At 54.6% G+C, this 18,292-nt stretch overlaps 8 protein-coding genes across 8 annotated transcripts; 5 read left to right on the top strand and 3 right to left on the bottom strand.

The window, feature by feature from the left end:
• Positions 1 to 7: 7 nt before the first annotated feature.
• On the top strand, positions 8 to 1,657 carry CLUP02_18005 (uncharacterized protein; the record flags this gene model as incomplete). The annotated part of the gene is made up of 4 exons (XM_049296909.1): positions 8 to 146; positions 318 to 660; positions 714 to 870; positions 1,136 to 1,657. The coding sequence occupies 4 exons, from the start codon at positions 8 to 10 to the stop codon at positions 1,655 to 1,657; spliced, it is 1,161 nt and encodes a 386-aa protein (XP_049138133.1).
• Positions 1,658 to 1,745: 88 nt separating this feature from the next.
• CLUP02_18004 (uncharacterized protein) lies at positions 1,746 to 3,017 on the top strand (the record flags this gene model as incomplete). The annotated part of the gene is made up of 1 exon (XM_049296908.1): positions 1,746 to 3,017. The coding sequence occupies one exon, from the start codon at positions 1,746 to 1,748 to the stop codon at positions 3,015 to 3,017; it is 1,272 nt and encodes a 423-aa protein (XP_049138132.1).
• Positions 3,018 to 3,785: 768 nt separating this feature from the next.
• CLUP02_18003 (hexokinase-1) lies at positions 3,786 to 5,846 on the bottom strand (the record flags this gene model as incomplete). Its single annotated transcript, XM_049296907.1, has 3 exons — positions 3,786 to 5,349; positions 5,466 to 5,483; positions 5,659 to 5,846. The coding sequence occupies 3 exons, from the start codon at positions 5,844 to 5,846 to the stop codon at positions 3,786 to 3,788; spliced, it is 1,770 nt and encodes a 589-aa protein (XP_049138131.1).
• Positions 5,847 to 7,099: 1,253 nt separating this feature from the next.
• Positions 7,100 to 8,155, top strand: CLUP02_18002 (uncharacterized protein; the record flags this gene model as incomplete). The annotated part of the gene is made up of 4 exons (XM_049296906.1): positions 7,100 to 7,543; positions 7,615 to 7,694; positions 7,763 to 7,809; positions 7,872 to 8,155. The coding sequence occupies 4 exons, from the start codon at positions 7,100 to 7,102 to the stop codon at positions 8,153 to 8,155; spliced, it is 855 nt and encodes a 284-aa protein (XP_049138130.1).
• Positions 8,156 to 8,282: 127 nt separating this feature from the next.
• On the bottom strand, positions 8,283 to 9,324 carry CLUP02_18001 (scavenger mRNA decapping enzyme; the record flags this gene model as incomplete). The annotated part of the gene is made up of 2 exons (XM_049296905.1): positions 8,283 to 9,190; positions 9,255 to 9,324. 2 exons carry the CDS (start codon positions 9,322 to 9,324, stop codon positions 8,283 to 8,285), a joined length of 978 nt encoding a protein of 325 aa, XP_049138129.1.
• A 488-nt stretch (positions 9,325 to 9,812) lies between these two features.
• On the top strand, positions 9,813 to 10,127 carry CLUP02_18000 (uncharacterized protein; the record flags this gene model as incomplete). The annotated part of the gene is made up of 1 exon (XM_049296904.1): positions 9,813 to 10,127. The coding sequence occupies one exon, from the start codon at positions 9,813 to 9,815 to the stop codon at positions 10,125 to 10,127; it is 315 nt and encodes a 104-aa protein (XP_049138128.1).
• Positions 10,128 to 11,779: 1,652 nt separating this feature from the next.
• On the top strand, positions 11,780 to 15,726 carry CLUP02_17999 (bifunctional P-450/NADPH-P450 reductase; the record flags this gene model as incomplete). The annotated part of the gene is made up of 7 exons (XM_049296903.1): positions 11,780 to 11,900; positions 11,974 to 12,092; positions 12,146 to 12,181; positions 12,233 to 12,916; positions 12,981 to 14,587; positions 14,649 to 15,338; positions 15,708 to 15,726. The coding sequence occupies 7 exons, from the start codon at positions 11,780 to 11,782 to the stop codon at positions 15,724 to 15,726; spliced, it is 3,276 nt and encodes a 1,091-aa protein (XP_049138127.1).
• On the bottom strand, positions 15,497 to 18,187 carry CLUP02_17998 (uncharacterized protein; the record flags this gene model as incomplete). Its single annotated transcript, XM_049296902.1, has 6 exons — positions 15,497 to 15,584; positions 15,640 to 15,722; positions 15,873 to 17,697; positions 17,771 to 17,798; positions 17,855 to 17,961; positions 18,030 to 18,187. 6 exons carry the CDS (start codon positions 18,185 to 18,187, stop codon positions 15,497 to 15,499), a joined length of 2,289 nt encoding a protein of 762 aa, XP_049138126.1.
• Between the last annotated feature and the right edge of the window lie 105 nt (positions 18,188 to 18,292).

Here is an 18,292-nt window from a genome sequence, read left to right as displayed (position 1 = left end):
TCTAACGATGGGACTCCACGTTGGCAGTACGTACCTCAAGACTCTGGTTCCATCTCAGGTCCTCTCCTCCCCTCCTCCTCTTCTCCTGCTTTTTTGCACTGGCTGCATTTGCTTTGCATCCTCTCTGCATCGCTCTCGCATACTCCGTACACACACCTACTAAACACACGCATTCTGGCACACATAACAAGTACAGTATACACAACACACATAGCAAACCTTACACAGAGAGAAACAGACGAATAACCGTACCTCTCTCTATTTGACGGCTGCCTTCTCTACCGCTCTTTCTCTCCCCTCTCCAATCTCCTCCTGAGCTGTTGAACAAAGTCCCTGGGTTCCCCCGTTTCCCGCCCTGCCACCCCACCATCCTTCATTCACATCGCACAACTCGGGGTTCCCTCTCTTCCTCATAATTGATGCTCCCTCTTCCATCTTGTCTCGTCTTTCTCTGTTCTTTGTGCATCATAACGTAGCCTTTGGGTGTCCCCCTCTCCACCATCTTCCGAAGCATCTTCCGAAGCAGATACACATCTGTGCCTCTGTCTTCTTGCAGAACCATCTGCCTACAAACCTCGCCACAAACCTCTATACGGCACAACATCCGCGCCATACCTCACAGATACACGGTAGTCTTTGTTTGAGACCCTCGATCCAGCCGTTGAGATCGAAAACACTACGAGTCTTCCCCCCTGCCGACTTCCCCCCTTCAGACTCCAGAGTAGCATCAAGCCGCCTCACCTCGACAAACAAGCCGCCGCCGAAATTCTCCTCTTCACCTTTCCCCTCCCAGCGCTAGCGGCTTCTGTTAGTGCCATTGAGTCCTTGACCCCCATACCTGGCCGCCAAGCATACGAAGGCATAGAAACGGTACATCCATCCACTTGGCCGCATTTCACACATGAGCGACACCGACCTAGCTCTCTTCTGATCCTCGTAGGCTTGTAGTACGGATACCCATACCTTAGCCTCTGTCCCCCCAAACTATCTTCCTTACCGACGCTTATTACCTGCCTATCCATCCACCGATCCATCATCCTTCATCATCCACATACCTTACTTTATATCTCACCTACCCTTTTCCACCCTCGTCCACATTTCCCATCAATCCGAGGCTTGGACACTTCCCGTGCAGATCTCGCCTCTGCTTCTAGTTGCCGATCACACTCGTCCAATTACGGCTCCTTTTCTACCGACGCCTTTAGCACAGCATTCCTCACCACCTATTTTACTGTCTGTCGCTTTCTGCCCGACTCACTTTTGCTACGTCTTTGCCGGCACGAGACCGCCGCTAGCCTCGATTCTGATTGCCGCTCAAGTCCAAGCGCAAGGCTTCTTTTTTACTCTTTGCTCTAGCATCGCCTGTTGTAGGAATCATCGACTATTGAGCATCTACAGACTTTGGAGATTGTCGCACCACCACACTCGCGCGAGAGAAGGATCTCTAGATACGCCAACGCTTGCTGGCGGACCATGCTTCACCCATAAGCGCGTCGATCTCTTCCTCTCTTCCCACCATTCCCTGTCGACGACTCTGCAACGCCGATCATCGCCCCAGAATCCACCAAAGAATCCCCTCAAAACCTGCTTCATTCGCTGCTACGTTCCATTGCTGGACAGCATCCCCATTCAAACCTGCCACACTTTCTACAACTAGACGTTGAGGGTCCCCAAACACTCAACGCCTAGTACTCGCTGTAGCAATCACGGCCAGCTCACAAAAGAACGAAGACCAAGACTTGGTCATGGACGCCCTCAAGAACATCGCCAACAATGTCCCCGATTGGCTCAATCGTCTCGACGAGCTTGGGGACCAAATAGACCAACGTCAAGTTGAGCTCGCTGCCCTTGGTGCAGACAGCTCGTCGCGATCAATCAAGAACCGCGGCTCAACCGAATCACTCAAGCCAAAGGACGAACCCGCCAATGCTATCCCTCCAACCGACGACGAATTGAATGCCGAAAAGGCCGACGCTCAACGAGCCACTGGCGCCAAGACACCTCCCCAAGACGAACCGACAAGCAACGATCAGCCCTCTAGCCCAAGCAGCGGCACGCCATCTGCCCTCAAGAAACAAACCGAGCAAGCAATGGCCCTGGCACAAGCTCGAGCTCGTGCTATAGTAGAGAAGAGACCCCGACCGAATTCCGTCCTTTCAGTTGAGGAAGGCGCGCCGATCAAGTACCGATCACGAAAACTGGTTATGGTCTACTACGACAGCTATGTGCAGCTCTTTTTTGAAGAGCTAGTCAAATTTGTGTCAGCTAGCCGCAACCTGATGCGCAAGGCCAAGATGGCAGCAAAGGTGGCACAGATTCGTCGCTTGGCGGAACAAGAACTACCCGAAGACGAAGACGGCGATAAGGCTGGCGATCTCCAGCCAGATACCAATACCAGTGCCTCCGACGCGCTGCCGTCCTTGCGGTACATGAGCACAAGGCGGATGGGACCCGGCGGTCGGAGGGGCCCTTCATTTACGAGAGCCGGACAGGCCGGCGGTGGTGGTGCAATGATGGGTGATGGGGGCCCGGATGCCTACGACGAGCTGGACAAGTGTCTTGAATACGTGCAAAATCAGTGCGAGCACGCGGCACACCAGTTCCTGCGTGATGGAGAGTGTTCAGAAGAAGTTGGCAACATTCAACGTCGGTTGGCGGAGACAAAGGAGCTAGCCCTGAAGGAGATGGAGCGAGTCCAGAAAGAAGAGCCCGAGCTGCTGAAGGCGGCCAGCGAGGCGAACAAGGTGCGGACTCTTCGACCAACGAGCATGCGGCGGGAGCTCACGGCCGCCAAGGACAGCAACCCACCCATCACACCTAGGAAGCTCGAGGTTGATGCAAAGATTGAGGCCGATACCAAGACTCCAGTTGCTAAGACGATCGAGGTGGACATGTCGAAGCCACTTGAGGCAGACGATGGGCCGATTGAGGCCGACAACGACGAGGGCATCGACGACATGGAAATCACCCTGCCGCCTCGGCTGAACTATCGATCTACGAGGGCGATGCGTGGCTAGACTCCATCATCGGATATTGCAACCCATTTACAAAAGGCATATTTCTGTTTTCTTTATTTTAATGAATGAAACGGCCTCACCTGGGGATAAGAGGAGCATTGACTGGGAGCCAACGAGAACCAAAACGGGGGCGCGGGGGGAGGGGGGTTGGTAGGCACGTGGACAGAAGAGGGTCAAAAGATTTGCCGCCGATGATATCAAAAAACAACATGCATAGCATAGCGTCTGCTTCTTCACCATCGCTCGAATTGCATAGGAGGTCGCTTGCGTCGCACATATTTGAACTGAGGAGGGATTCTTTCTGGAAAGAGAAAGAGATGGCGAGAGAGTTGGGTTTACTGTGAAGCACAAGGCGAGGGAATCACATTTTATTTTACTGTCTTTAATAGTACGGAGAAGAGGACGGGCCTCGAGTCAACCGTCTCGGGTACAGCAGCAGCAGCAGCAGCAGCAGCAGCAGCAGTGTCTAGCTGACCTGCCGAGTCAATCGAAAGGTTTCTTGCATCATGATGATGTCTGCTTGTTGAGTTCGTGCCCTGTATGCCAGTCTATTGATGTATTATTCCATACTCTACTCCGTAGAGTAAGTGCGTATTCGTCATCCATACGTGAAAGGCACTCCCGGTATGCCTCATCCCATCTCTCCGTTCTCTCGTTCCTTCTCAAGATGATTATACCTCATGGTACAGCAGATAATTGAGGCGGGCGGATAACCTCTCATTCACACGACTGGAGCCAAGTCTTTATGACATTTCCCTTCTCAGCATACTATGTTTCTTGCCGAAACGTTTTCCTCGTGGCGGCCACGAGGATTCCGGCGCCCTTGATCCCGCCGTCATGGCAAGGGCTCAGGACGATTCTCACCGGCAGAGGCGACTGTGATTCCGGCGCGCCCGCAGAGTATTCTAGCTTCACGATCTTGTCCAAAAAGTCTTGTGTGTCGGCGAGGTAATCTTGGAAATGGGAGATGCAGCCACCCGTGTAACCGACACCTAGCTCCATACTAGGAGGAATGCCTTGCTTCCGCTGCTGGTGGTGGTGATCGGGTTGGTGGTTTTCGTCTTGATGATGATGGTGGTGGCCCTTTGGGACAGGAGGTGGTACGTCTTCTGCGAATTGTAAGAGGGCGAAGGTGGCGGCTGCGACGATGCCTGCGGCACGGATCTCGATTGCTTTTGCGATGTGGTAGAGGGCTGCCGCGATTGTTGGTGTCCATTGGAAGGGGGTGGATGGTCCCGTTCCTGCTTCTATCTCTCCTACTGGGAACTGCTTTTCCACCATCGACTGTAGAGGGGACGGGTCGGAAGGATTGTCATCGGCAGGTTTAAAGTGGCTCAGGAACGTCGTCGTCAGCGCGTACCTCGTGAGCAAGCCTTCTGGTAATGAGGATTCGTCGAAGCCAAGAACGGTACGGAGGTAGTCAACTAGAACGAGGCGACCCAGCTCGCCGAGATAGCGGCCGGCCGTCATGTATTCCAGGGGCTGGAAGCCAGTAATCTCGCCCGGTCCGACGAGGGCTTCGTCAAGGGCTGTGTCCCATGCTGTGATGAAGCCCAGTTCGCGTAGGGGTGGAGCCGTACCGCGGATGCTCCATTCCGTGTTCACGGCGATACGAATGTGGCCGGCGGGTTCGCCAGGGAGGGTACTCACGGCTTCGGGCCATTTTCCGGGGCCTAGGGCGGTGAGAGGAAGGGAAATGGTGGCATTGCAGCCTGTACCGACGATGAGGCCCATGCTTGCCTTTTTGATAATGAGGGACGGTGACTTGGATTCAGACTTTGATTTTGTCTTGGGACTGGACTTGAACTCGTCAAATAGATAGATGAAGGTGATTAGTGTTGAGACGGAGTCGTTTGATATAGCGGCGGCGTGGATGGGGGGCAGAGGGCTGCTGTGGATTCCGTTGGATTGGGCATTGCGAGCTTTGTCGTAGCCCCTGATGAGCAAAGGACCTAGCGTTGCGTAGCCTTTTATACTGAAGCCTTTGCCCATTGTCATGATTTGCGCTTCGGCAATAGAGCGCTGAATCATGGGGAAGCTGAAAGTGATACCCATGGGAATGGACTCATCATCATCGGGCAGGAGGGACTCCTTGCGGGCATTGCGGACGACGGATGCAATACGGGCGCCAATCCAATCGAAGAGGAGCTGGGGATCCCCTTTGGCATCTGCTTTGACGCGATCGTCTATGGGCCATGCTTCCTCTTTGAGTTTGAGGGTTGATGAGGATGAGGCCCCATTGGGCTTGGGCTTGGATGAGGTTGTCTTGTTGGTGTCTGTGGAGTATTTGCGCCCGAGCTCGACGAGGCCTACCCTCAGATTCGTTCCGCCGCTGACGTGGAGGTTAGCGATTTGATTCATTCTTGAGAGAAGCCTTGCAACATGGCGAGATGCGCATTGAGGGAGACGGTTGGAAGAGCTTGTTTGGGGAGGGCGCAGGCAACGTACATGTCGATGGCCAAGTGTCTATAATGCGTCGTTAGCTTCAGTATCAAAGATGGCAATCCACACACCAATTTCATCACAACTTTCCACTACTCCGGGTAATTTGAGAGGGTTCTCTAAAAGAGATGACTGGCATCTCAGGAAGTTGGGCGGAGTTGAGAAAGAATCGAGGGGTTAAAGGAGGGAACCATCATACCTTCCACGACCTTCCTGGCTGACATGTCGTAAGATGGACTCTGAGATGGGCGTGGAGAGGAACTGATCCTGGGCGTGAAGGGCGAGGTCTTTGAAATTGGACAAGAAAAGGCTGGACAGTGTATGAATCTTGTGGGCATCGACCTGGAGTGGCTGCAGGAAGTGCTGCAGGGTAGAGCCGGGATCCATGTCGTTTGTGCTCAAACGCGGGGGTCGGTGGTGAGGCGTGAGTGAGGCGCGAGGCGACGAGGCGATGAGGCTGTTTCCTACGTTTGTGTGTCTGTATAATGATCTGTAGTTTTGTCTACTGTCTATGTCACTCTGCAGCCCTTGCTTTGTTTCGCCGGGTCAAAGGCCGGTTGCTTTGCTGGACGGGTGTTCGTTTGCGGATTAGGTAGGTATGCTCGCTGGGGTGGCTGAGATAAAGCTTCACAGGCAGAGAGTGGAAAATGGCTTCGTTGTCGGGAATAAAGAAATCTAAAAGTTGAATCTGACGTTTGAAGTTGCGTAATGTGTGGAAAAGGAGATGGGAGAATGACAATATGGAGCATTGAGTATGGAGCAGGGCACGTTACACTCAGCTGAGATGCGCCTGCTCCATCATCCACACCTGATGTCCTTGCCGTTGTAGCTCAGCCCAGAACAGGAAGGGGAGAGGTCCTCTCCTCAGTGGAAACTTGAAAGCAACAGCGGGCCACTGAGTCACTTCCTCCAGATAGGTACATATGACATGAAGCTGCACGGGTACTTTATTCAGGTACCGTTACCATCTCATACTTGCTTGACATATTTCATACATTCAGCATCTCTTCTTGTGGTTTCTACGAATAAGTGAGAGGTTTTTTACTGTTCAGTGGACACAAATAAGGTCTGATGAGGTCAGATGGGTAGGTACAGTCGAGGGGCAGAAGTACCTCGCACTGTTACATCAGCGCCAATGGACCCTCCCGCACCTGACGATGGAATGCAACAGCTGATAAGATAAGGCAGTGAGGAGCTGACGGGACGGGAGGTTCGCCAGGAACAGGAAGCCCCCCGCTGTTGCCCGTTGATGCTGATGGCGTGCCGCTGGACGCGGAGCTTACAAGGTGGAGATATAAGAGTACTTTGGCATTACGCTACACTTCACTGTAATCTCATGTACTCTGATAATCTCATCCAGCGTTTCCCCATCCAGCTAGCGTCGACGTTCCACCAACGTCCGCTCCGTCGTTGCTAAGGGTCTCTCTGTAGAGATCCTAGACTCCTATTGGCTGAAGAGTGCATTGTGCATTGCGCGCATCCTGCGTCTCTGTCGCAATCTCACAGACACACATACATCAGTGCCAGTGCCAGTGCACCACCACCACCACCACCACCACCACCCCTCGCGACGTGATCCTGTCATTAGTAAACTTTGCTTCGGGGGGACCTCTCGAACATCTGCAGCTCCTCTTCTCCAAATGGGGGCGCATCGAGGCTGTTCAGAACACCGCTCCGTCTACCGTCAACAGCGCCAAGAAGAAGCTCGATCCCAATCTACTATCGACCCGACGACTACGACTACGACTACTCCCGCATCCAAAACTCCTTCTCCGTACCGATACCCCGAGTCCGAATACCCCGTTGTCATGGACGAAAAGCGAGACTATTACGGATACCGCACATTGACACCTCCTCCCTACCCGGCCATGTCTGCGCGGATGACCCGGAGAAGGGGCATCTTGCCCGCCCTGGCTATGGCTGTCTTGTTCGCCTACTCTCTGTGGAATTACCTGCGCCATCCTTTGAGCAGCAGCACTAGCAGCAGCAATACTCGCATCGTGCCTCAGGAGCCGCCGGTCGAGGTTGCCAAGAGCTTGGTGCCTTTGGAGGCGCACATTATGAGCAAGTGTCCGGATGCGAGGGTACGCAATACTCCATGTCGAGATGACATTTCTATGATTGAGGAGAGGATGCTAATGCCATCCATGTTTAGGACTGCTTGAGAGATTTGGTTCTGCCTACCATGGTCAAGTCCCTCGACAAGGTCAACTTTACCCTTTCATATATCGGCACGTAAGTAATCACTCTCCTTTGAGGCTCTCTGGTGCTCGACGAGACTGACTGACGATACCACTATCCAGACCGACCGAGAACGACGGCGTAGACTGCAAGCACGGCCCTGCTGAGTGTATGTTTGCTCTTGCATAAAACACAAACCGCACTACATGTGAATGCTAACCTCGACGACAGGCATGGGAAACATTATTGAGCTTTGCGCCATCCACCTCTACCCCGATCCCAAGATCAATCTCGGATTCACCATGTGTCTTACCCGCGAATACAGTGCCATCCCTGACCGTACTGTGGTCGAGGACTGCGCTCTGGAACACGCCATTGACATCAAGGCCCTTGACGACTGTGCTACCCAGGACGATGGTGGCTTCGGCGTTGGTATGCTGCGTGACAGCGTCCGCCGGAGTAAGGATGTAAGTCTTACCCACATTTCCCTCCTATCCAAGGTAATCTATGTCTAATCAACTGTATAGGCTGGCGTCACCAAGAGCTGCACCGTCCGTCTCAACGAGGAGATTTACTGCATCCGGGACGGCGGCGAGTGGAAGGACTGCCCACACGGTGCCGGCCCTAACGATCTTGTCATCGCTATTGAGAAGCTGTACCGTTCTGCTTAGAGTTCTTGAGGGGCTCGTACACCTCTGTCCATAGCTCGCTGGCTTCGCCAAGTGTGTAACTTAGTGCAATACCATCCATACCCGCCTCCTCATCTCCCCTCATGATCTCGAGCGTCTCCACGATGCTGTCGAGACCAACCGCCTTGCCAACCGCCTGCGTCGCGCCGGCCTCCAGCTGCACGTGTACAATGTGAATGTGGAAGTGGTAGTACGTCGGCTGGTAGTGGACGTAGAGCTTGAGCTGGTCGATCTCAATGTCGGGGTACTGCTTCACCGTCGCAGCCAGCAGCTTGGCCTTCATGTGCTGCAGCCAGGGGATGTGCTTCTTGCGGAGGTCACGCAGGGACCAGATGTCGCGGCGCTCGACGAGAGCCAGCAGGTGGAGGCCCTCGATCGTCTTGCGGTCCCAGTTGAGGTCCGGGATGAGCAGGAACCCTTCGTCGCCTTGGGTTCCGAGCTCGGTGCGGTAGATTACGTCTTCGACTTCGGTGCGGCCTTCGATGATGTTGAAGACCCAGTCCAGCCGGCCGTCGCCGCGCTTGCGTTGCATGTAGGGGCGGATGTGGGAGGCGTAGAGCTCTGGCGTCTCTGTGACGAAGCGGACGCCTTGTTTGCTGTATTTCTTGATGTGGGCGGCGGTGCAGGGGTAGATTAGGTTTATTTTGAGGTCGGCGAGGGAGGTGTCGGTGGAGGTGGAGGAGGTGTTGGCGAGGTACCAGTGGTAGATGTCGTTTGCGCCTAGGTTCGTGATGGAGGAGAGGGTTGTTGGGGTTGCGGCTAGGTAGGAGGGGTCGGCTGGGAAGGGGGCGCGTTCGAGGATTAGTAGTGCTGGGTTGGAGTCGATTGTTCCTAGAAGAGAGGTGCGGCGGCCTGCTTGGTCTGGTGAGGGTATCGTCAGTGTTGGAGCCCGGGAGTTGGCGGTGGCGGTGTGGCTAGATCATACCTTGATTGAGCACGCGATCGAGCTTGAATTTAGGAATTAACGCCTCGGCGTTTGCTTTAACGTCTGCCATGGTGTCGATTGGGAGTTTGAGCGGAACCTTCGAAATTGGATTGTACCTTATCGTGAGGCGAGGAAGTTTACGCAGCGGGCTGGACGGGACGGGAGTTGACGATGGAAAAAAATGGCGGGATTGGCACCCGGGTTGATGTGGCCGAGTGGCAGGAGTACTCCATACACCGCAGCAGGTCCTGACCCCGCGACGGGCTACCCCGCGGTGGGGCACCAGCTCCTGCCATTGTCGCCGATGCTCGTCGTCCGCTGTCCCTGCCTCCGTCCAGTGTCGATAATTTGGGAGGAAGGTGCAGAATATCCGTACCCTGATGGCTTTGATAATCCGACTCAATTCTTTCCAGTCATCTCATCACTCCATGATCACTTCATCCTTTCGACATGCGATGTTTGCTACACTCGGCTCCTTGGGCGGCACACTGCGAAACCAACAGCTAACACAAATCCATACAAGCCACGGATATCAGATTTGCCTAACAATGAGATACGATGACGTACGGCTGCATACTATGTCTTGTCGTTTTTGTTTTGTCCAGGTATTCAGATACCACCTCTGAGATGTGCTCAGTGTCAAAGCTGACGTGTAAATCCAGGTGCCACAGCCTGCTTGACCCGGGATCGAAGATTGAAGCACAGCCCGTCCTAAGCCGTCCCGGAGCTCAAGTCTATCCGACTCCTTTCCCAAGTCCCGGTCCCGGACCTGGATTCAACACAGCCGTGGACAGTGGTGGAGACGACATATCAATCTCATTCTTTGGGCGGACACATTCGATGACTTTGAGGTACAGTGTCATCTTGCACTGACCACGTAGTACTTCGTTTGATGAATTCGAACAGATTGCGATCGAGAAAGGAGGACAGGACAAGTCATATCGCCGCGGTTTCGGCGTTTTCGCGTCGGGAAATTCGCGCCTTACTCTCGGCGGCGACGGCGCAGCGCGACGAAACAGCACAAATCGCTCGCCGGCTTGTCAACCTCCCACACTATTCAAGGCGCACTGCTTGGCGGTTCGACGCCGTATAACCCGGCAATATTCGCGCAACGAGCGCCACTACTGCGTTCAACATTGTTGGTTATGACAGTGACGATGCGTCGAATTACCTCCACAGCGGCAGAAGGACCGCAGCACTGAGACCACCGATACCCGCAAGAACAGAGTTCAGGGTCGAAAGACGAGAGTCATTAGCGGAGCAATCCACCCCAGCGCGGGCCTGTCCGCCGCCAATTGCTGCATCATGAGAGTCTATCGACCGGAGGGTCGGCGTTGCAAACCCGCCGAACTCTATTCGCCCGCTCCGGTTGCAACTCCCCGGCCTCTGGATCACGACTCAAACACTTTTGGTTCCCAGGTCGTGGCATTGTCGATTAAACGACAAGTGTCCTCCACCAACATGCATAGGCTTCGGGGAATTGTTCAAAAGTGCGTCGCGGCTTGGAAAGGCGCCCGAGAGCAATTACAAGCACCCCCGCAAGAGTTGAATGACACCGCAGGCAGGCAGGCAGCACAATGCGAGCAAGAGACATTTTTGCGGCGGCCAAATTTGATGTCTCAGACCTTAGCCACTGGGTGTACTCGTATGTCAGCCACTTCCCACGCACCATCAGCCCTAGTGTAGCTGGGAGACACCAGGCACTTTACACAGAAGCTAAGCCTGTCACGAAAGGTTTTCTGTCTCTGTAAAGTCCTTGGTACAATCGCTGCTTATGTGAGTAGGTAGCTATGCGATTTGGGCCGTAGATGCGCGTCCCAACCAACAGTTTCAAATAGGACAGGCATTTCCAACCAACCGCTGCGGGCAAAGATCCTTCGTTTCGTGCCGCTATCCGTACCAACTAATGTACTTGAAAACCGGGGGGAGACACACCAAGTAGCGTCGATAAGTGGCCAAACATTGAGGGGCTCCAAGTACGAATACCTTAGTTGGACTCGTCCTAAAGGTTACGAGCACCTCGCGCATCTCTATCCAATACCCCTGGCGCTGTATCCGGACCAACGTACATGTCGACCCGCCCAACCCCATACCATCGTAATCATCCTCTTAAAAGCCAGCTTTTGATCATCTTTTCGTCCACATCTCTCACAATTCCCTGCTCACTCCTGTTGCTAGCGTTTCCACATGCCCAGCGTTCTGGGTTGACAAGAAGCCGCCACGATACTACTAGAAACCGAAAGGCCGTCGGCCATTAGCCATTAAGATCATCGCTAGGGATCATTAGAGACGGTGGGAATTCGCCGAGTTGTTCCACAGCTCCACACGCATCTCCCTTCTCTACCTCTCCACCCTGCAACAACTCCGGAATATTACTCTACCCTTGACACGGGCTCGAACTAGACTCGACTTGAGTCTTGGACGTCTTCTCGAAGTACAAATTGGACGTTGTCCCCTCGTTCTCGTCCCACCTACCCAGAGTCACCCCCCGTATCCCAAATCATACGACGTCAACCACTGTCAACATGGCGACCAAAGAGGAGGTGCCTATCCCCGAACCAAGAGGTCTCCCCTTCTTAGGACACATTGCCGAGTTCAATCCTGAGAATCCATTGAACGACCTACATCGTTTGGCTGATACATATGGTAAGCCCATTCACTTTCTTTCAAGGCGTGTCTCCATCACTCCAACTCAAGTTTGCTGAAACCATACTTCCAGGCGAGGTTTACCGGCTACGCATGCCAGGAATGACTGTAGTCTTCGTATCTACAAACGCCCTTGTCAACGAAGTGTGCGATGAGACTCGCTTCCAAAAGTCCTTGAACAATGTCCTTCGCGTAAGAAAGACCCAGAGTCCCCGGACAGCAAGCAAGGCTAATGGTCCTCACAGGAAGTCAGACACATCGCCAACGATGGTCTCTTCACCGTAAGAATCCCCTCTATACCCACAGCAACATTCTTGCTAACGAACTTCCAGGCCAAACCAGAGGAACCCAACTGGGGCATCGCGCACAGAATCCTTATCCCAGCTTTCGGTCCCGTCACCATCCGCGGCATGTTTGACGAGATGGCCGACGTTGCCTCCCAAATGGCCATGAAATGGGCCCGCCACGGAAGCCAGACCCCGATTCGGGTCACTGACGACTTCACTCGGCTGACCCTCGACACAATTGCGCTCTGCTCAATGGACTTCCGCTTCAACTCGTACTACCGCGAGGAACTCCACCCCTTCATCAACGCCATGGGCGACGCTCTCACAGAATGCGGCAACAGGGACAAGAGACCAGCCTTTGCCAACTACTTCTTCCGGAGCACGGAGCAAAAGTTCTTTGCCGACATTGAGCTGTTACGTAAAACGGCCAGAGAAGTTCTTGAATCACGCAAGGCAAACCCATCGGATAGAAAGGACCTGTTGTCTGCGATGCTGAACGGCGTGGACCCTAAGACGGGCCAGAAGATGACCGATGCTAGCATCATTGATAACCTGATTACGTTTCTTATTGCTGGCCATGAGACAACCTCCGGCATGCTGTCTTTTGCATTCTTCGAGCTTCTGCGCCAACCAGCGGCATACCGAAAAGCCCAGCAGGAAGTTGACGATGTCATTGGGCAAGCCCCTATCACGATAGACCACCTTTCAAAGCTGCCTTATTTAAATGCCGTAAGTCTCGACGGCTCTATACACGATCCTTTAAGACAATCACACTGACATTCCGACCTGCTAGGTTCTCCGCGAGACTCTCCGTCTTTGCGCCACGATCCCGGCTTTTGCCGTTGAAGCTAAGGAAGACACCCTCATCGGCGGCAAATACCCAGTCAAGAAGGGCGAATCCATTGCCTGCCTGCTCGGCAAATCCCAACTTGACCCAATCGTCTACGGCGACGATGCCGGCGAGTTCAAGCCCGAGAGAATGCTGGACGAAAACTTTGAGCGAACCCAGAAGGAATTCCCAAACTCGTGGAAACCCTTTGGCAACGGTATGCGCGCTTGTATCGGCCGACCATTCGCCTGGCAAGAGGCTCTGCTCGCCACAGCCATGCTGCTGCAAAACTTCAATTTTACCATGGATGACCCGAATTACCAGCTCAAGATCTCCGAGTCCCTAACAATCAAGCCAAAAGATTTCTATATGCGCGCGACTCTGCGGCACGGCATGAGTCCTACAGAGCTAGAGCACAAACTCGCGGGTAGGGGACCGATTAAGACCAAGCTGGCTCATCGGCCCTCGCCATCAGCTCGGGCGAACGGTGAACAGACCAACGGAAACAAGGCCTCCGAACGAAGCGGGAGACCCATTAGCATCTACTATGGCTCCAACAGTGGCACCTGTGAGGCCCTTGCCCAGCGCCTTGCGACCGACGCGAGTTCCCACGGATTCGATGCCACGGTCGTCGAGCCTCTTGATACCGCCCGCGAAAATCTCGTCAAAAATCAGCCCGTGGTCATCATCACTGCTTCATACGAAGGCCAGCCACCAGATAACGCAGCCCATTTCGTCGCCTGGCTCGAGAGCCTGAAGGACCAGGAGCTGCAGGATGTCCCCTATGCCGTCTTTGGCTGTGGTCACCATGACTGGGTGCAAACCTTCCACCGCATCCCACATCTGGTTGATACCACCATGGAGGAGCATGGAGGCAGCAGGCTCGTTCCCATGGGTCTTACCGACGCAGCCGAGCGAGACATGTTTTCCGACTTTGAAGTCTGGGAAGACGAAATCCTGTGGCCGGCTCTTGCTGAAAAGTACGAAGTGAACGAGGCACAGGACGGCAGTGGCTTGCAATCCGGCCTCGCCGTGCAGATCTCCAACCCGCGCACATCTACGCTGCGGTCCGATGTCCAGGAGGCTGTCGTTATGGAGGAGAAGATGCTGACTTCGCCTGGTGAACCCGAGAAGAGACACATGGATATCCAGCTCCCGTCAAATATGACGTACAGGTCGGGAGACTATCTCGCGGTGTTGCCCTTGAACCCACGCAGCAATGTCGAGAGAGTATTTAGGAGGTTCCAGCTAGCGTGGGATGCGTGCCTCACCATCTCTGGCGATAAGAGGACTGCCTTGCCAGTCAACCAGACGATTTCTGCCTTGAATATTCTCAGCGCGTATGTAGAGCTCGCGCAGCCAGCGACGAAGCGGAATATTCTGTCTCTGATGGAAGCGACCCAAGATGATGACACCATCAAGAAGCTGGAGCAGCTCGCCGGCGATGAGTATCAAGAGGAAATCACCCAAAAGCGGGTTACCGTCCTAGATCTCCTGGAGAGATTCCCGTCCATCGCGCTGCCTATCGGCGCGTTTCTCGCCATGCTCCCTCCCATGCGTGTTCGCCAATAGTATGTTCTCTCTGCTTCTCTCTTCCGAAACACATATCAGCTAACTTCTTGATCCCTTCAGCTCAATTTCTTCCTCTCCACTCCGCAACCCCTCTCAAGCAACTTTAACCTACTCCGTCCTCGACTCGCCATCCTTATCGGGCCAAGGCCGCCACGTCGGCGTAGCAACAAGCTACCTCGCCGCTCTCAAGAAGGGCGACAAGCTGCATGTCGCCGTCCGGCCCTCACATGCCGCATTCCACCTGCCTCGCGACCCGGAAAACACCCCGCTGATTCTCGTCGCCGCTGGGTCCGGCATCGCACCCTTCCGCGGTTTCGTACAAGAGCGCGCGGCGATGCTGGCTGCGGGACGGACGCTTGCGCCTGCTTTGCTGTTCTACGGATGCCGAAGACCGGGCGCAGATGATTTGTACCGCGAGGAGTTCGATGCCTGGGAGAAGATGGGTGCTGTTTCTGTTCGGAGGGCGTATTCTCGCGCTACTTCGCAAGGGGAAGGGGAAGGACAGGGTGGAGGTTGTCGGTATGTGCAGGACAGAATGTACCGCGACAAGAAGGATGTATCGGAGCTGTGGGCTCGCGGGGCCAAGCTGTTTGTGTGCGGGACGAGGAGTGTGGGGAAGGCGGTTGAGGAGGCTTGCGTGAGGGTCATTCTGGAGTCTGCGAAGGAGGGCAAGGGTGAGGGACTTGCTGAGTTGAGGGATTTGGATTATGAAGGGGCGAAGAAGTGGTTTGAGGGGATTCGGAATGAGAGGTATGCTACGGATGTATTTGACTAAAGGGGTTCCTTGATGGGTAGGGACTTGATTTGATGGGCTGGAAGGGGTTTGTGTTGAGTTTAGGATACCACTCCCCTCTGAGTGTTTGAAATCACATTTACGTTTAAACGTTAGAACAAGCAGGCATGTCTCATTACTGCACGGGCCAATAATTGGGGGTTTTATCATTGCCCGTTATCTCGTGATGGTTCCTTGTGAGGATACAAGTCTTTGGGTACATACTCATTACTGGTAGTTATCAGGCATGAACGGATCCAATCTAGCCTGAGTATTTACATGACAATGGCCACCCAAGATTCAGCAATCTGAAGACATGTCTGTCTAACAAATCTTTCCAATGCCAGTCTGAAGTTCAGAAACTAACCTTCCAACAGGTCAAGGCTCAGACGAAGAGTCAACCAACATGTCCACCTTCTCCATCATCCATACAGCAAGAAGGGGTACGAGACCAGCCTCTTCCCCCCTTTTAAAGAAACAATCTTTCTTCAATCAAACAGAAATCTCCTCACGTTATCCTCCCCCAGATCCCACGTCCCCGTCAAAGGGTTCTTATCCATCGCCTTGGCAATCAACGCCCCCTGCTCGTCAACACACGCAGACCGATGCTGCAGCCGCCACCACTGCTCCTCGGGCGTGCCCTCCCTCGAGTTCGAAATCTCCAACATCTTGTTCCTCATCATCAGCGCGTAGAAAAACCGGCTGTCCCACAGCCCGTCGCGCCGCGGGTTCTCCCGCAGCAGCCGGATCGCCTCGTTGCGCAGCTCCGGCACCCGGCACCGCGTCCCCGCGAGGAACAGAGGCCAGGTGGGACCCATGTCCATGGTGAAGATCTCGCCGGGTAGGGAGGAGCGCTTTTGGTAGTCGAGCAGGCCGGCGGAGAGCTGGATGACTTCGCGGAAGCGCGGGGTGAGGCGGGCCACGCGCTCGTAGCTGCAGCCGAGGGGGGACTCGAGGCAGTTGGAGAGGGTGAGGTACTGGGCGCGGAGGTGCGCTGCTTGGCTGTAGGATCTCTCGTCCGAGGTCTTGGTCCTGCGGGCGGCGGTCCAGAGGGGTGCGAAGCCGGTTGCCCATCGTGCTAGGGCGTCTCTGAAGTCTTGCCAGCGCGAGGCGGTGTCCTCGGCTCCCGTAGCCGCGGATGAGGATGAGTATGAGGATGATTTGCTGACAGCCCCGGTTTTTAAGCGCTCGCTCTCTTCTAGTTGTCTCCGGATGCGCTCGTTGCACTCGGAGAGGAAGTCTTCGCTTAACCCTAGCTGGGTCACGCGGCAGACGATGTCTGAGGAGTGCGTCACGTAGTGCTGCGTCACATCCCACCATCGACGAGCTTCCTGGAGGCTACTAAAGATGGCGGGCATCTTGTGAATCGCGCTCTTCCTCCCCGGTCCTCCTTGGCAGCACCACGACTCAGACGAGTACGAGTCCTTCTTCTCTTCCGCGACGAGATCGCCCTCTACCTTCACGGGGCGCCTCTCCCGCCTTCGAAGCACACCGCAAGACCAAGACTGCTGGATAAGCCGCTGAAACACATGCAGCGCCTCCGTCTCGACGGCCTCGGCGCCAATAATGCTCTTATCCCGGCTCTTATCCTCCTCGCACCGGCGCAGCAGCTCATCCATCATCGTCTGCCCGCTATTGATGAGCGCAAACGCCGCCTTACGATCGCCGTGGAGCACCTCGAAGCAGACAAAGAGCAGGCAGCAGACGATGGCGGCCCGGAGGCTGCTGCTGCTGTTGGTCTCGTCGCGGGGCGCGGCGACGGCCTTGTGGACCTCGCGGATGGCGCGGCCGTAGTACGAGAGGGCGAGGCCGTAGTGGGGCCCGTTTGCGCCGAGCTGGGCGGGCGTGGTCGGCTTCAGGCTGTGGTGGAGGGCTTTGCCGATGCCGCCGACGGCCATGGCGGCGTACCGGACCGAGGCGTGCTGGTGGCTCATCTGCGGGATGGTCTCGGCCCATAGCTGCTCGTCGAAGAAGCCGCCGCCGAGGCGGTAGCGGCGGGAGAGCCAGTAGTCAAAGTATTGGCATTCAAAGACGTTGACGAAGAGGTTCTCTGTGGGTTCGAGTGGGAGGCTGATGTCGATTAGTTGAGATTGCGATCTGGGGCGGGCGTTTGCGACGAGCGGCTTCTTCTTGGAGACGCGAGCGACGGACGACGACGACGACGACGACGATGATGATGATGATGATGATGCTGCCTTGTTGGTGTTGTCTACGTCGTCTGAGCTAGGGGGTGAGGCCGAAGAGCTATTGGGAGAGTCGTATCCTTCACAGAACCCTTGCCATTTCACGCATCGCTTGCATGAGGGCTTCACTTCATCGCACTTTACGTGTCGGCGCCTGGGACCACAAAGCGTGAGAAGCTATTCCTGCTCTTTTTTTTCTCACTCTCACTCCGAGGAGGAATACTCACTTGCCTGTGAAGTTATTCTGATTAGCTACTATTTAAACATAGAAGAGAACTCTCAAAATATGGACCATGGTGACACCGGCTTACAAGTAATGCATCCCGTCCGGACCTTGTTGGCACTCGCCCGAGTCGCCCGTGGCCTTTTCTGTAAAGCAAACGTGAGAATCTGCGGCCTGTCATTGTTGCCTCCATTCCTGCTACAAATCAGAAAATCAAAAAATGTCAGCGCCCGAGGTCCTGTCCTCTCTCGTTTGCCACCAACCAGATCTGTGTGTTCGCCGCCCTGCATGTCGGGATGGGGGTGGGATCATACTTGGGGGCCGTTGGGTGGCCCGCTGGTTCGGTCCATGCCACACCAGGTGTCCGGGGCATCAGGAAGTTGATTTGGGTTCCGCCGTAGGTGCACGCAGACGAAGTCATTGTGGTTCGTTTTGTTCCTACTTTTCGAGAATAGAGAAGAAGAGATTTGCGAATCTTGGAAATTTGATTTTGGTAGGGCGAAACTCCCGTCTTTAAGAGTGAATT

Source organism: Colletotrichum lupini, chromosome 10, assembly GCF_023278565.1.
Source record: "Colletotrichum lupini chromosome 10, complete sequence".
NCBI classification, from domain to species: Eukaryota; Fungi; Ascomycota; class Sordariomycetes; order Glomerellales; family Glomerellaceae; genus Colletotrichum; species Colletotrichum lupini.
This window is presented reverse-complemented; position numbering and strand designations above follow the sequence as displayed.